The 15,863-nt window shown below is 41.1% G+C and overlaps 1 gene segment (V, D, J or C); it reads right to left on the bottom strand.

Moving 5' to 3' along the window:
* Window positions 1–2,962: 2,962 nt before the first annotated feature.
* LOC122738697 lies at window positions 2,963–13,664 on the bottom strand. The segment is given in 6 exon segments: window positions 2,963–3,533; window positions 4,771–5,091; window positions 6,270–6,314; window positions 8,266–8,556; window positions 13,191–13,235; window positions 13,652–13,664. Coding segments are annotated over 6 exon segments (1,044 nt in total).
* Between the last annotated feature and the right edge of the window lie 2,199 nt (window positions 13,665–15,863).

Here is a 15,863-nt window from a genome sequence, read left to right as displayed (position 1 = left end):
AGAGAGTGATAAAGATAGATATTGTGGTCCACAGTCCATCCAGCTCTCCATCCCTGGTCTCAGCACAGTTCTCATCTGGTATCAATTCTGTGGAGAGGTAAAGGGGAGAAGAGAAGTCAGTGATTTTTCTCTCTCTGTGGATGGCTAAGGGCAGGGAAATCCTTGAGACATCACATTTGGCTCTCAGACTTTCACTCCTCTCTTTGTCTAAGAGAAGGGATTGAGAAGAGTTTGGAAAGTAATGTGGATGGGATAGGAGTTAGGGATAAGAATGGCAAAAGTTTGTGATTGTGAAATAAAGATAAGTACATGCTAATGAGTATTAGAATGGGGAAAGGTGGATTAGAAATGAAAATAAGGTTATATGTGGAAAAGTTTTGCTGTAAGTAATTCTTATGAGTTCTGTTTCCACTCCTTGGTTTCCCATTGATCTCCTGCCTGCTGGTATCTCTACAGGATCTTCTGAGGAAGTAATATCCAATCCTATGGGCAATCCTATTAGGAGTTACTTTGTTTCTTTGGAAGAAATAGAGATGGGTTTTCAAGGTCTCTACTTATTCTCAGTGGGCTATTCTATGTCTAGAGAATGTGCTGCTTTCTCCTCCTTGAAACTGACTTGTGGGTCTATCCTTTATTCTTGTTTCTTTTCTTGTTCCTCATTTTAGTTGAGTTCTTCCAAGGGTCAATACCAAAGATCATCCCTTGACCAATCCCTTGATCTAGTCATTCCTATTCTTTTTCTATTCTCCACTTGTCCTTTCAGGGGCTAGGATTGGGGTTTGGTTGATGGCTTGGATAGCCAATCTGATTATGAGGCTATTCCAGAATAGCTTCTTATAGGAGGGCAAGACTACAGTTCCAGAAAGTTCTTAGGTGAGGCAGCCTTCCTAGCATGTCCCTTGAGGATCCTCCCCTTAAGAGACACTACACTGGACTAAAACTGGACATGACTGAGGTCAGTATTTTTTTTTGAGTCTGAGAGTATATGAATGTGTACATGGATTTTCCATATGTCATGTGCTTAATAAATTTTTATAGAACTGAGTTGACTTGAAAGGTGAACATCTGATTTTAAGAATGAGTGTATATGTGTGGATAAATGTGAATGTGTGTGAGTATCTTACTGTGAATATGAGTGTTTTGGGGTCTGTCAGAATAAGCACAATTGAGAATTTAACTGAAAGATAAGAATGACTCAATAAATAAGATAACAATCAATCAATGAGTGTACATGCCTGTATGTTTGATTATGATTATGAGGAAAATTTTGAATTGTCTGTGAATGTCAGTGTGAACATAAATGTGAGTGTAAATAAGTATAATTTTGAAAGTAGGAATGTTTCTGTTTTGGGTGCATCTGACTGCTGATTTTAAGAATGAGTCTATGTGATTTGTTAGTGAGAATGCATCTATGTATTCTGTATTGTATCTTGAGCAATCATATGTTGTGTGTCTTTTAATTTTGAGGATTTGTATGAGTGAGAATATATAATATTGTATTTGAATTGGTGTGTTTTCAAGTGAACTATTTTAATATCTCTTATCCATGATGATTTTATTCTATTTTGGGGTATGCAGGGATATTGAATTTTTGTCTGTGTGTATACATGTACTCATCTGCCTGTGTGAATGAATGTGTGTGTGTGTGAGATAATGTTTGTATCTAAATATGAGTAACTGTGTTTATGGTTCATATGTGAGTGCAACTTGTGTATACATTATATGTGTATATATGTGTGTGTGTGTGTGTGTGTATGTGTGTGTGTGTGTGTGTTATTCTTGGGGTATGTGAATTGGGCCCAAAAGAATATTAAATAGGTGAGAAGAGTTGAGAGGCTCAGTTTGAGACTTCAGGCTAAAAGCCCAGGCTTCAGGCTGGTATCAGTCATCTCACAGTCTGCATGACTTTGCAGAGCATGGGGGTGAAAACTGAGTGTAACTAGTAAATGTGAATTGTACGTTAGTACATTGCAATTAGTAATCCTCTTACTTATTTTATCCCACACATATTTTGTTTTGTGGGATGTCTGGGTGTGAAGAGAAGAGTGAGTTATTTCATTAAGGGGAAAAAGAAAATTGGGACCATAGCCTGCCAGCTGAGAGGAGAAGGGTTACTTGTCACATAGAGGAGGCATTTCACACAAATATAAAAGATGACTTATAAATTCACATCCCAATTGATGAAAAAACACATTTGTATACTAATCCAATAAGTCCCAGTCTATATAGCCAACAGTTTGAAAACAATTCACTCAAATACCTAAATTTTATCTATATAATGCCAAATATGTATTTTATACACATGAACACACACAACAGACACATAAATTCATAGTCACACTCATAAACTCACTGTCTTCACCAGGACACATTATCCTAATTCATATTCACAAATAATAAAATTGTGAGATCATAATTATTTGGTGAGCCCTTCTAGTCATTCTATAGCATACCACTCACAAGGCTCTGTAAACCCCTGGGCCCAATTCCTAGAGGTGGGGAGAAGGAGATAGGGTTGAAGCATTGAGGCTAGGGGAATGACTCACTCTAAGATGTCTATATTCTCCTTGGGGCTAGGGTGATATCTTATACCTTTTAGTTTTAATGCACAAATTGCTCTCTAATAAAATCTTCATGGATGCCTGTTGCGCTTAGCCTTAATACATTGAGTTCCTTTTCACTCTTTGTTTCTAGCCCTGTGATCTTTGTAACATGAGTCCCTGGGTGGCAGTAGTGATAGACTCCATACAGGTCCTTTTTACACCAAAAGAACTCTTACTGAGGTTCAGTGGGATGAGATATGAGATATGAGTTCAATTCTTCCTCTTTTTTTGTGAGAAAAATTTCTGGACTGTGTTCATTGATGACCATGACTACTAACATTGGTGCCAGAGGCAGGAGTGGACAATGCTTCCCCTTCCTTAATACCTTCCCAGGGAAAGAACCAGTCCAGTCAGAAAGATTCCAGATAGAGTGCTGGGTGTTTTATTGCTTTGCTTGAGGATAAATTTACAATTTACATGTGGAGCTTCCATCACCAGACCATGGAAAATGTGAAGGAGGGAAGGCCCCATGGTGGGAAGAAAGAAGTGGACAGGGAGGTGCTCCAAACTGTCTATCCTTGGAGGAGGGGATGGGAAGTGTGTGTGTGTGTGTGTGTGTGTGTGTGTGTGTGTGTGTGCGCGTGTGTTTCTCTTTGCTCTCTCATTTACCCGGGGATGCAGAGATTGTCCTCTGGGAAACATAGTTCGGTAAGGCCTCGTGCAGGACCATGCAGGTGTAGGAGTTATTCTCTTGCCATTTTGTTTTCTTCACAGTGAGCTTGCTGTAGACAAAGAAGGTGTTCCCTTCCCTTATTGGTGAGGTGGTGGAATAGTTATCTTCAGACTCTGGATTGTTGTTGCTTTGCCATTCAACAACAATTTCTTGAGGGAAGAAATTTTTTATGAGGCACGTAAGAGTAACAGTATCTTTATGCTTCAACTCATCAAGATGTGGGCCAAAGGCATACATATCAGGCTTCTTTTTGTCACCTTTGGGAAGAGGAGAAAATGTAAGCAAAAAAAAGTAAGAAAACATAAGTAAAAAAAAAAAGTAAGAAAACACACTGGGGAAGCCAGGTGTTTCTGCTACAGTATTGTGGATGAACAGACTCTGGGAGCTAAATGAACTAAAATGTTATCATATAACTCTTTCTTCCCACCCCCAAGACACAAGATCTCTTACTATTTTTGTACTTTATTGAGCTCCCTGCTGGTTACACCATGTATTTCCTTGACTCTTCTTCTATTTTCAGTTCCCTTTATTTTGGAATCTTGAGTGTTGACTTTTCTTAATTCTTTCTTTGCCTCCTTACCCCACTGAAGACACATTCTCCCCTGCTCACAGGGACAAACTCTCCCACAGAGGAATGACCTTACTCTTTCCTGATCAAGCATTTTTCACCTTTGAAACCAGATGTTCTCTCAAGCTTATGAAGAGAGAGACATAGGGTATTTTGACTAATGGGGAAACATTGGAAGCAAGGAGTAAGTATAACTTGATTTAGTAGTTTTCCATGCAAAAAGATAAAGGTCTTCCTCCCCTTAGCCTCCCCCTCAAACACCACCACAACCCCCCTACATGGAAGTTTTTCTTGAATTTCAATTTGTCTTTTGTCTATCTCATTCTTTCCTGGTTCTCAGTATGTCATTGATTAAATTCTTCCCTGCTCAGAGTCTGTAAAAGGCTACAGTCTCTAGGGATAAAAGCCCTTATCTGGGAATAAGGACGGGTAGATTTGGCCATCTGTGAGGCTAAGAAACTTATCAGCCTGAAATTCAGTGCCCTTGTTTATAAAACTGACTCATTTGTACCTCTCAGTACTTTGTACCCAGGAGGATTAGGCACATTACACACACACACACACACACACACACACACACACACACACACACACACATAGAGATACATGTACAGATAAACATACATATACATATATATGTATGGGTATAGGATCATAGGATTGGAGAGTTGGAAAGGATCTCATTTTATAGATGAACTAATTAAGGCCTAGTTAGTGATAGATGGTTACAGCTTAGTGCTAAGAAGAGGAATTGAAACCAGATCATATGACAACAAATCTAGTAGTGCTCTTTCCACTACATCCTGAAGTTGAGACAAGTTGCAATTTCTTTGGGGTAATAGAGTTCCTGACCTCTTAGAAAAAGGCATTAGGGCTAAGGATAAGCTTGGTCCCATCTGTGACTCCAAGAAGTCCAATCTTCTTACCCTGAGTGTGGAAGATGACCTTTTTCACAGGAAATGGTAATTCTTTATTATCAACTTTACAGCTGTAATGAACGCCATTCAGCCAGTCAGGGTGGGCTACAGGAAGAGTGCTGACCACTTGCGAGGTGCCATTGTTTAGTTTCTTCTGTGTTGGTTTAGGATTTTCAACTTCTTTATCACCTTTGAACCAGGTAATTTCAACACCTGATGCATCACTCACATCAACCACCACACAGGTGATTTTAGGGGTTCTTGAGGATGTGAGGGTATCCTTAGGGCTTGGTGGGAAGAGAAATACAGAAGGTCCACCAAAATCACAATCTGAAAGAAGACAGATGTTAGTCACAAACCTCCCAGGGCCCAATGCATAATGTACTTAGACTCTTTTGGGGACTCCTAATTGATCATACAAAGTTTTCATATTTGTCCCCAAAATCTACCTGCATGCTCATCTCATTCTCACAGGACTACAGAATCTGATTTAGAAGGGACCCCAGAGGGTCAACTAGGTGGCGCAGTGGATAGAGCACCGGCCCTGGATTCAGGAGGACCTGAGTTCAAATCCAGCCTCAGACACTTGGCATTTACTAGCTGTGTGACCCTGGGCAAGTCACTTAACCCCAATTGCTTCACAAAAAAAAGAAGGGACCCCAGAGTCCAACAGGCTTTTGTGCCTTGAAGACTTTCAGTCCTATTAGGAAGTTTTTCCTTAATCCAGACTAAATTAAACTCTACCAATTTAACCATAGCTCCTCTTGGCCTTCTGGGACCAAGCAGAAGAAGCCTAATCACTCTCCTACATGACAGCCTTTCAAATAGTTGAAGACACATATGTCTCCCTTTCTCCCCTTTCCCCATCCCAAAAGCCTTTTCTTCTTTGAGATAAATATCCCCTGTTCTTTTACTCCATTCTCATCTGGTACAACAGAATTCCTTTACCATTGTGGTAGCTCTCCTCCTTATTATTATCCTTCCTAAAATGTGGCAACAAAAATGGAATGTGTGTTCAGTTCTCCAAAGGTGAGACTACCACCTCCCTGGTCCTGGACTGCCTTTCAGTGTAGCTTGAGATTGCAGTGGTTTGGTAGCTATGGTATCATAATGCATATTTATATTAAGTTCGCTAAGAACTCTAGGTCTTTTTTAGAGTGCTTGTCTCTCAGACTGGACTTGAAGGGTTCATACCCACAAGACCTGTAGGGGTCACAGCCACTCTACAGTCATGGCCATTTGTTGGAAAACCCTCAATATCTTCCCTAAGAGTCCTTCTACAGGGCATAGCCTTACCCCTTCGATGCCTTATTTTTCAATCTTGTCCCCCAATATCATAAAAGATTTTAAACTGAGCACGTATTCTTGTTCCCAAGAAGCTGCTTGCCCTGGGATTCCAGCTCTTCCCCACCTTTGCCCTGGCAACCCTGGTTGGTTTCCTGCTCAGTGCTTAGCAGTTCCATGGAGGGAGTCTGAGCACCTCCCTGTGACCTCCCCTCCCCTGATACCTGGACATTTGCAGCATAGACACTCTGAGGGCTGAATTTTGGTTTCTGAAAAAGAGAAAAGTTGTTGTATAAGTTTTATACTTAAATCTAGAGGTAGAATTTCCCATCTAAACACTGGGACCATCAGCCTGAATTTGCAAAGGTTCTGACTCGCTACCCAATCTCCCTCATTTTTAATAATTTGTAACTTAGTGTAAATGTCTGTCAAAGTAATTGCCTATAGAAGAACAGATGCCTATAGGGGGAATTGGATAGTATTACAGGTTAAGTTAAATTAGGCAGCCTAGAATATTGGAAAGAGCATCTGGGTTCAGGTTCTGGTTCTGCTACTTACTAATAGTAGCTACTAAGATGGGCTCTGGCCAGTCATCTCTTTTCCTTTGGCCTCAGTTTTCTTTTCTACAAAAAGAAGGGGCTGAAAAAAGATGTCTCTGCCAACTCTCAACCTATGTTCTTGTGATATGGAGATGAGGAGTTACTTTTCTAGATATAATAGTAATGGCCAGAGGATCATCAGGGAAAGGTCTAGGTTGGGAAATTAGAAGGAAGGATAGAGAATTCTCAGCATGGACTGAGAATTCAAGGTTGACTTGGTGAGTGGTGAGACTTCCCTACCTCCGGAACTCAGGAAGAGGACATAAGCCAGGACACTTGCTTTCAGGCATTCAGGGAGAGATGAAGCAGTGGGGAGGATAGGATTTGCCAGAGACCAAATAAAGTAACAGCCGCTATTTATAGAACTTTAAGGTTTGAAAATCACTTTACATTGAATCCCATTTGATCTTCCAAATCTCCCTGTAGGGCAGGTGCTATTATAATATTTCCTCCAGAAAATGACTGACTATTCCTTCCCTTAGAATTCTAGGAGACGTGTGCTCTTTTTACAGGAAAGAAAACTGAGACCCAGAGAGAAGAGGTAACTTGCCCAAGGTCATGTTAAGGAAGTAGCAATTCTGAGCTAATTGTAGCTTCTAATACTATTACTCATGATCCCCTATCTTGTGTATTCTCCAATGCTAATCAATACTAATTAGTTAATCCCAAATAATTAATTATTAACTAATGCCCAATGCTAATTGCCATTAATTAGCTTATGAAAGGATATTTACTAAGGGAAAAGGTTTGGAAAAGACAGAATTTATGAAAACATTCTCACAATGAGGGGGTGCTATTCTCCCCATTTTAAAGATGTGGAACTGTTATGTGACCCATGGTCACATAACAAGTAAGTTTCAGAAGCAACAGTGGAACAATTACTATCTAGCTATTTGTTAAGTGATCTTTTTTTCCATTACCATTCTTCTAGGAAAGAACATGATGAGGTGTTAAGGAATTCGCATCTATTGTCACAGTCTTTTCATACTGAAGCCAAATTGCTGAAACTCATAGATTTGTAGGCCAAGAAATTACAAACTTTCTCTGCCAGCTAGTTAGGCATCTAGCTAGTGGCACAGTGGATTAGGCCCCTGGCCTGGAATCAAGAAAACTTGAGTTTAAATTTGGCCTTAGATGCTTACTGTGTGACCCTGGGTAAGTCACTTAACTTCTTTTTGCTTCAGTTTCTTCATCTGTAAAATGAAGATAATAATAGCACCTACCTTGCAGGGTGGTTGTGAGGATCAAATGGGAAAATAGTTATAAAGGACTTAGCATAGTGCCTGGAACACTGTTGAGTGCTATATAAAGGTCATCTATTAATAATAATAATTATTATTATTATTCAGGATCTAGAACTATATTAATTTTATGTGCCCCGGGACAGGAGGAAGCATAATTTAACCTCCACATTTTATAGGATCTCCTTGGTCAATAGTCGCCCAAGTCTCTATATTTATAGCTTTTCTACCTTTCCCAGAATGACTCTTCTCCTAGTCTGGAGGCTTTTTTTTAAACCACATGTGACTGTTGCCCTATCTTTATCCTCTCCCATCCCCACAGATCTCTAAAACTATAAATGCCCACCCTCTTCCCTTTGTTCATTCCCCTTTCTTCTCACCAATTTTCTTGTCAATCTTGGTGGATGTGGCTGGGTGGGCCACATTGCAGATGTATGGCTTGGACAAAGCATCTGCAGAAACTGTCAACTGACTGCTTAAGGTGTAGAGTCCTGAGGACTGGAGGACAGAAGGATAGGTCTGGATTCCACTGGAGATGGCCCCTGAATTCCATGTCACCGTCACAGGCTCAGGGAAGTAGCCTGACACCAGGCAGCCCAGAGCTACTTGGGAGGAGGTTTCTTGGGCACAATTGGGTGTCAGGGGAAAGACAGATGGAGCTGTGGAGCTGGCTAAAAAAGAAGATAGAGATAGACTTTGTCATAGAAGCACCAGTATGAACCCATTTTTCCTTCCTTCAGTTATTCCTTTTGTATTGACTACCAGGAGCTGTGACCTGGTAGTAAATAATAGCTTCCTTCCATTCTTGTAGAGCAATCTTTAACTACTAATCTTAATTTCTAGCCTCCTCTCTTCAAATCCTCTTGGAAGAGGAGATGGTCATATCTTGCAGTTGTGCTGTTTGGCTAGCAGGGCCTTCAGTAGTGGTATGTTCTGGTGGGCTAGGAAAAGTTGTCCTTATCCTGCCCTGGGAGTTTTCTCAGCTCTTACACTGGGAGGCAAGAGTGATTTTATGGAAAGAGCACAAGATTTGGGAATACCTGGGTTTGAATCCCTACCTCCTCACTGGTAAAATGTTGTCAAATTGCATATTTAAATTACAAATTAAGTTAAAACTACAGTTAAAACTAAGGCCTTTTCCAGATTTCAAGCCTTTGATACTATCAGTCCTAGCACAAGAGCTGGTGTTTGTTTTGACCTTGAACCATATCTCACCAGGGAAAAGTCTTGTGTCTCCCTACCTGACACATGGAAGCTTTAGACCAGAGTTTCCACATGTCTTTTCTGGGATAGGGTACAGGAGTGGAAGATATTAATGAAGTCTTTCCTCTTAGTTTAGAGTACTCTGCCTTGTAGATTCTTATCATCTATAGATCCCTTTCCTCCTTAGCCTGCCATCTTATCAGCTTGTACCCTCCTTTGTAACCTCGGTTCTGCCCTCAGTTCTGTTCTCTTTGTCCTTTTCAAATTTGGGTCCTGACCCTTTAATCATGTCTTGAAACATTGTGGCAAAGTGAACAGTTAGAATTGGTATCAGGAAAAAGTGGACTGAAATCCCATCTCTGATAAGCTGGGTAACTATAATCACACTCTTCCCTGAGTTTTCTAATTTGTAAGAAAAGGGGATAAGAATATTCATAGTACCCATAGTAGTATCTTGAATTTGCTGTGCTTCAAATAAGATAATATATGTAAAATGCTTGCAAACTTTAAAGCATGATATAAGTATTAGTTACTATTATTAACTTCCCTCATTTCCTGTGCTGTGTAATGTGCCAGCTCATCCCAGGGGCTGTTTCTAGATTGTATGGGGCCTCTCAGGTCTCTGCTCTCTTCTCACCAACTCTGGAGCACCTATTGCTCCCAGCCTTGTCCTCACAAACCTGTTCACTTAATACTGTGCCATTTTGACCCCATTGTCCCTTGTTCCTCAGCTCTGGGTTCCATGCTCCAATATCTCTTGTATCTCTTGTATCTCTTGTGCTCTTAGTCCTTATGGCCTTTGCCTGCATGCCAGCTCAGCTGCCCCCTCTCCCTTCTATGCTGGTTGCTATCCTTAGGGAGGTATGGGCCTTGTAAAATTTTGACCCATGGTCTCTAGCCCCCATTCTTAAAGAGATGAAATCTTGATCAAAGGGACATGCAACTTGAAATCAGAAAGACCAGTCAAGAGCCTGGATGTTGCAGAGAGGTGATATCATTAAACTAGATTAAGGAATTTGGGGGAGGCAGCTGTGCTTAGTACCCTGGTAGGCATTGTATTCCATAGGCTGATACTACTGGTATTTTAGCACAATAAGCTCCGACCTCTTCTTCTCAGAAGCTTCCCAGCTTCCCAGTAATGATAGTGCAGGGAGAGGAGAGACCTGTCCTGAGCTAAAACTCTGGATCTGGTTGTTATGGCAACAATAAAGCTTGCCTTGTCAGATCTTATGTCTCCTATTTTTCTGTGCTCCCTATTCCTCACACCCCTCCCAGCTCAGTTCTTAAGCTCTGTCCCCCTTGGAACCTTAGTTCTCTTTGGTGCCCAGTCCTTATGTCCTGCAGCAGCCTGCTCTGGATACAATGGCCAGAATTGTCCTGGACACATTTATCCTTACAAGTTCATGTCCTGTTTACTCTGGCTGTTTAGGCATTTAACCATAGAACTTTTAGCTCCTCTGTCATTGCCATTCTTCTTAGGGCATCTATACTCCTTTCTAAGTCTGATATTTTCTCTCCCTCAGCCTCGGGCACACTCTCAACCCCCCAGACCTTCATCCTCTTGCCAGCTAGATGCTCAGCTCTTCAGTATTCTTCCCTCTCCTCTATGTCTTTTTTGAAGTCGGTTCTAGGTCCCTTTTAGAGTTCACTCCCCTTCTTTTCTCATATCTTCAGACTCTGTCTCTTTAGTCTCAGCTGTCCCCTCAAGCTCCTGTGCTCCTTGTTCCATCATTCCTCTCCCAGCCCAATTCCTGTTTTCTTTATCTGAGCACCTAAAGCAAAGCTGCCCTTTCATAGCTGAGTTCCCCTTTCACCCCACTTCTCCTTCACTCTGCTTTTTTCAGTTTTCAGCATTTCCATGATCTTCAGGCCTTATCTCTGAATACTACTTCATCAGCCTCTGCGGTTCTCTCCACAGCACCTGATCTCTTTCCTCTTCCTTGTGTTGCTTTATACTACCAAATTCCCGTACTTGAGCTCTTTTCTCCATGACTCCTTGGCTGTCCCCCTCCTTTCCTGGTAGTCAGGTATTCTCAGTTCCTGTGCCTCTAGCTAGCTCAGTCCTTGTACTTGTGACCACTTGTTTTCTTTTTCCTTGTTTTTCCCATTCCTTTTACTTCTTTCCTTCTCTCTCTCACCCTCAGCTCTTCTGTCCCTCTCTTGGACTCTGTAGTTTCTAACATTGGGTCAGCTCCTTTCATCTCTTCATTACCCACTATTTCCTCTGGCACTTCTTACTCCTTTCAGACAAAACCCTTAATTCTGCCACTGTCAGACTCTGAATCACCTAGGATTTAGGCTCCGGGACTCCTGCCATCTCATACTTTGTTCCTTTCATCATATCTTCCTGTATTTGTCCAGCTTTTCAGCTCCATCTTTCATGCCATGGGCTCTCTCCTAGTTTAACTCCCAAATACTCTTCCAAATACATGCCCCATTGCTTTGCTGACCCAGATGCCATACCTCCTGCTATTTTAAGTCCTCTTCTTGCAGTACTTATTCTACCAGACAGCTCTATTACTGCAGTTTCTTATAGCTCATTTCCTATTCTTGGTAAGTTTACATCTTCCTCTTAACTATTCATCTTTTACCCTCCCCCTCTTTTGAGTCCATACTTCTATTCCTATAGCTTTCTTAGCACCTCCTTGCTCTGACTTCTACTTCCAGGCTCACTGATCCCCCAGACCTGCTTGCCAGAATTTATGACTTCTTCCACTTCATGGCTAGCCTCAAAGCTCACTTCATCTTCTAAATTCTGTCCTGTCAAATGCTCTGGGCTCCAGAGCATCCTGGTCAAGGAATCCTCTGCTACCTGGTCCTTTAGTTCATACTCTGTTAATACTACCAAGATCTGCAGGCTCAGTTCCTGAATACCTTCTCCCTATGCTCCTGTAGCACCTTGCAGCACCCCCTCTGTCCTTCTATTTTCCCTTATTCTACCTTTGCACCTTAGCTAGTGTAAGCTATGCTGAATTGAGATTTCTGACCCTCAAGGACCTGTTCTTTTAGTCCCTGTACCCCTAGTATGGTATGCTTCCATGCCCTTAGTTTTTCTATCACTAACCCCTTCAGTTCATATAACCCTACTCCTGTTAGCTCCTATGTCCACATCAGTTCTTGTATCTTAATAACCCCCATCTCCTAGGACCCTGATTTTCTTGGGTCTTATGCCCTTGATTTCTCAATTTCTGTGTCCATTATGATCAACATTCCCAATCAGATCATCTCTGGATATTTCTCTCTGTTCTTGGGTTCTTCCTCTCTAGTTCTTGTTCTCCTTTCCCATATTTCATCTTATACCTTTCCCAGCCCAGCCTGGATATTCTGTCATGTTAGACTCCATTTCCCTTAACGTAGCCCCTGAATCTTAGAGCAGCTTAGTGTAGATGATCTCCATCAGCTCAAATTATATCCCTCCTTCTTTTAGACTCTTAACTTCAGACCCCTTCTTCTTGCCCTGTGTTCTCTTCTTGCTCAGCCCAGGGATTCCTGGGCATCCTATATCCCTCTTATTTCTGGTTAGCACCTCTATTCTTAGCTCAAGCTTTGTATCGCTACCTCCTCACAATTCTTGTACTCATTACTTGCCAAGACTCTCTAAGCTCTGGACTCTAAGTCCTGGTCTGCAGACTGGTCTGTAGACCTCTGCATTTTTGCACCTTCTGTCTTATATCCCTTGTCACTGGTGAATGTCCATAATTGTCCTCTGCTCTGTCTGGACCTCCTTGGACCTTTTGAATTTAGCATTTGTATTTCAGTCCACAACCCTTTACTCTTGTCTGCCATCCTATCTTTACCTCCTGACCCCTCAGAACTAGAATCTTGTCTATTCCATGGAATCTTGTCCATTGCCATGGACATGGCAATACAAAATTTACCTTTAATCCTCCACTCACTTAAGTGCCAGAACCCCTGACTTCTTAACTTCATTCTCTGTCCCACACACCAGTATCCACCTGAATGTCCTTCCCATGAACTAAGTCTGTTGTGACTGATGTCCACAGTCTACTCACACCACTCTACAAAAATGCCCTTTTCTCTTTGCTCTCTATTAGAAGAGAAAAAAGGGGCAAGTCTGCCCAAACTTACCTAATTGACTTACCCAAGAGCTTTTCCAAATGGATGGGACTGAGGACTGAGGCTGGATCTAGGTGAAGAATGACATATCAGGAAGGGTCCTGACTGCACTGAGTTTTCTCCATCGCTATGGGTTTGCAGCGCCACTGTCAGCTAGGCCCTCCTGCCTTAATCAGTCATCAGTTTCCCCTTTCCAAGAGTTAGTAGGAGAGGTGTGAAAACAGCTCCACATCATTGCCTCACTGTCTAAAAATGGGATTGAAACCCAATGGGGCATTTGAGTCCTGGCAGTTCCCTTTTTCTCTATACATGGTCTGTCTCATGGGGCTTTTGTGAGAATGAGGTCACAGAAGGTAAGAGATGGAGGTTTCCACAAAGAAAATGGGTGTGGGTGTGGATGTTGGTATGTATGAGGGATCTCAAGCCCCTGTGGCTACTGCTCTGGGACCAGTATTACAGAGACATGGAGGGAGAAGCTGAACTTACCAAGAAAAGCCATGTGCCAGGTAGCCAGACATCAATGTGGGCATTGAGTCCAAACTTAGGGGACTCTCCTATGTTTGCCTTCTTAGTGATATCTAAGAACCTGGCTACCAGTTCTCTAGATTCCTGATAGCTGAAGCACCACAGCATGTTTATGTCCTTCTGAAATCCCTTTGCACATAACTAACCACACATAGAATCCTGTAATCATAAAATTTAGAGCTGGAAGGGACCATAGAGTCTAGCCTCCTCATTCTATAGATGAGGAAACCAAAGGAAATGTTTTCTCCTTTTAATACCACTCTCTGTCACAGCTTTTTATCCACTTAAAAAAAACTATTTTGTAAAATATTTTCTACATAGAAAAGAATTCTTAACAGTAATTTTGAAAAATTTTGACTTCAAAATTCTCTCCTTCTCCCTTCTCCCTATCCCATTCTTTTGTTTTTGAAGTTTAGTCAGCTTTACTTATAAATGACAGATTTGTATGTTAGGTTTATTATGGAGCAATACCAGGGCATTTTGGAGGAGAATTAATAGAAAAGTAAATGTTGCATTTACTTAACAAATAAGTCTTGGTTAAGACTTCAATATCAAAATCCAAGATGATATAATTTGGTCCATTAGTTTTACAAAATCATGTCTATATACTTTTTTCCCCCAGTTACATGTAAAGGTAGTTTTCAACATTCGTTTTTATAAGATTTAGAGTTCCAAATTTTTCTCCCTCCCTCCCTTTTCTTCCCCCTCCACAAGATATCAACCAATCTGAAATAGGTTATATATGTACAATCCACAAATACTCTTTTTTTTTTAGTCTGTGTTTCAATTCTTTGGAGGTGGATAGTATGCCCTTTGGGATTGTTTTGGATCATTGTATTTCTGAGAGTAGTTAAGTCATTCACAATTGCTCATAGAACAATACTGCTGTCACTGTGCACAATGTCCTCCTGGTTCTTCTCACTTCACTATACATCAGTCTATATGAGTCTTTCCAGGTTTTCCTGAAATCATCCTGCTTGTCATTTCTTATAGCACAATAATATTCCATTACAATCATATACCACAGCTTGTTTGGTCATTCCCCATTCCTTTGATTTCCAATTCTTAGTCACCACAAAGAGTTGCTATAAATACTTTTTGTACAATTTTTTCCCCCATTTTCTCTTTTTCACAATTACTCTTATTAACTGTTTTCCTCCATCCTATCCCCTTCCCCATTATATTTACTCTATTATCTATTTTCTTTTACCCTATCCCTCCTTAAAAGGGATTTGCTTCTGATTGTCTCCTCCCCCAATCTGCCCTCCCTTCTTTTCCCCTCCTGCCTTATCCCCCTCCCCTCCTATTTTCCTGCAGGGTTAGATAGATTACTCCACTCAATTGAATGTGTATGTTGAGCCAACTCTGATGAGATTAAGGTCTTTGAGCCTATTCTGATGATTGTAAAGTTCATTTACTGCCTTGCTCCTCCCCTATCTCTCCCCCCACTCCATAAGCCTTTTCCTGTTTCTTTCATGTGGGATTTCACCCCACATCTCCCCTTCCCCCTCCTCCAGTGTAGTCCTCTCACCCCTCAATTCTATCCTAAAGATGTCATCATGGGCAGCTAGGTGACACAGTGGACAAAGCATCCACCCTGGACCCAGGAGGACCTGAGCCCAAATCTGGGCTCAGACACAAGACACTCACCCACTGCACGACCCTAGGCATGTCACCCAACTCCAACCACCTCATACAAAAAAATAGACAAAAAATAAATACTTTGCAGATATCATACCTTCATAATCAAGTCTCACCCATGCCTTCTGTCTAAATTTATTTCTATCATCCGCCCTAATACTGAGAAAGTTCTTATGAGTTAGAAGTATCATCTTCCCATGTAGGAATGTAAATAGTTTAACCTCTTAATTTCTTTTTCATGTATTCGAAAGTCAAATTTTACATTCAGTTCAGGTCTATTCATTACAAATACCTGAAAGTCCTCTTTTTTTCATTGAAGTCTTATTTTTCCTCTGAAAGATTACACACAGTTTTGCTGGATAGGTGATTCTTGGTTGTAATCCCAATTCCTTTGCCCTCTGGAATATCATATTCCATGCCCTCTGATCCTTTAATGTAGAAGCTGTTAGATCTTGTGTTATAGTGATGTTTAAAATCTAAATTGTGGTCTCCTTAAATTAGAAGCTTCAGCACTAGTCTTTGGGCATTAAAC

Source organism: Dromiciops gliroides, chromosome 2, assembly GCF_019393635.1.
Source record: "Dromiciops gliroides isolate mDroGli1 chromosome 2, mDroGli1.pri, whole genome shotgun sequence".
NCBI lineage: Eukaryota > Metazoa > Chordata > Mammalia > Microbiotheria > Microbiotheriidae > Dromiciops > Dromiciops gliroides.
This window is presented reverse-complemented; position numbering and strand designations above follow the sequence as displayed.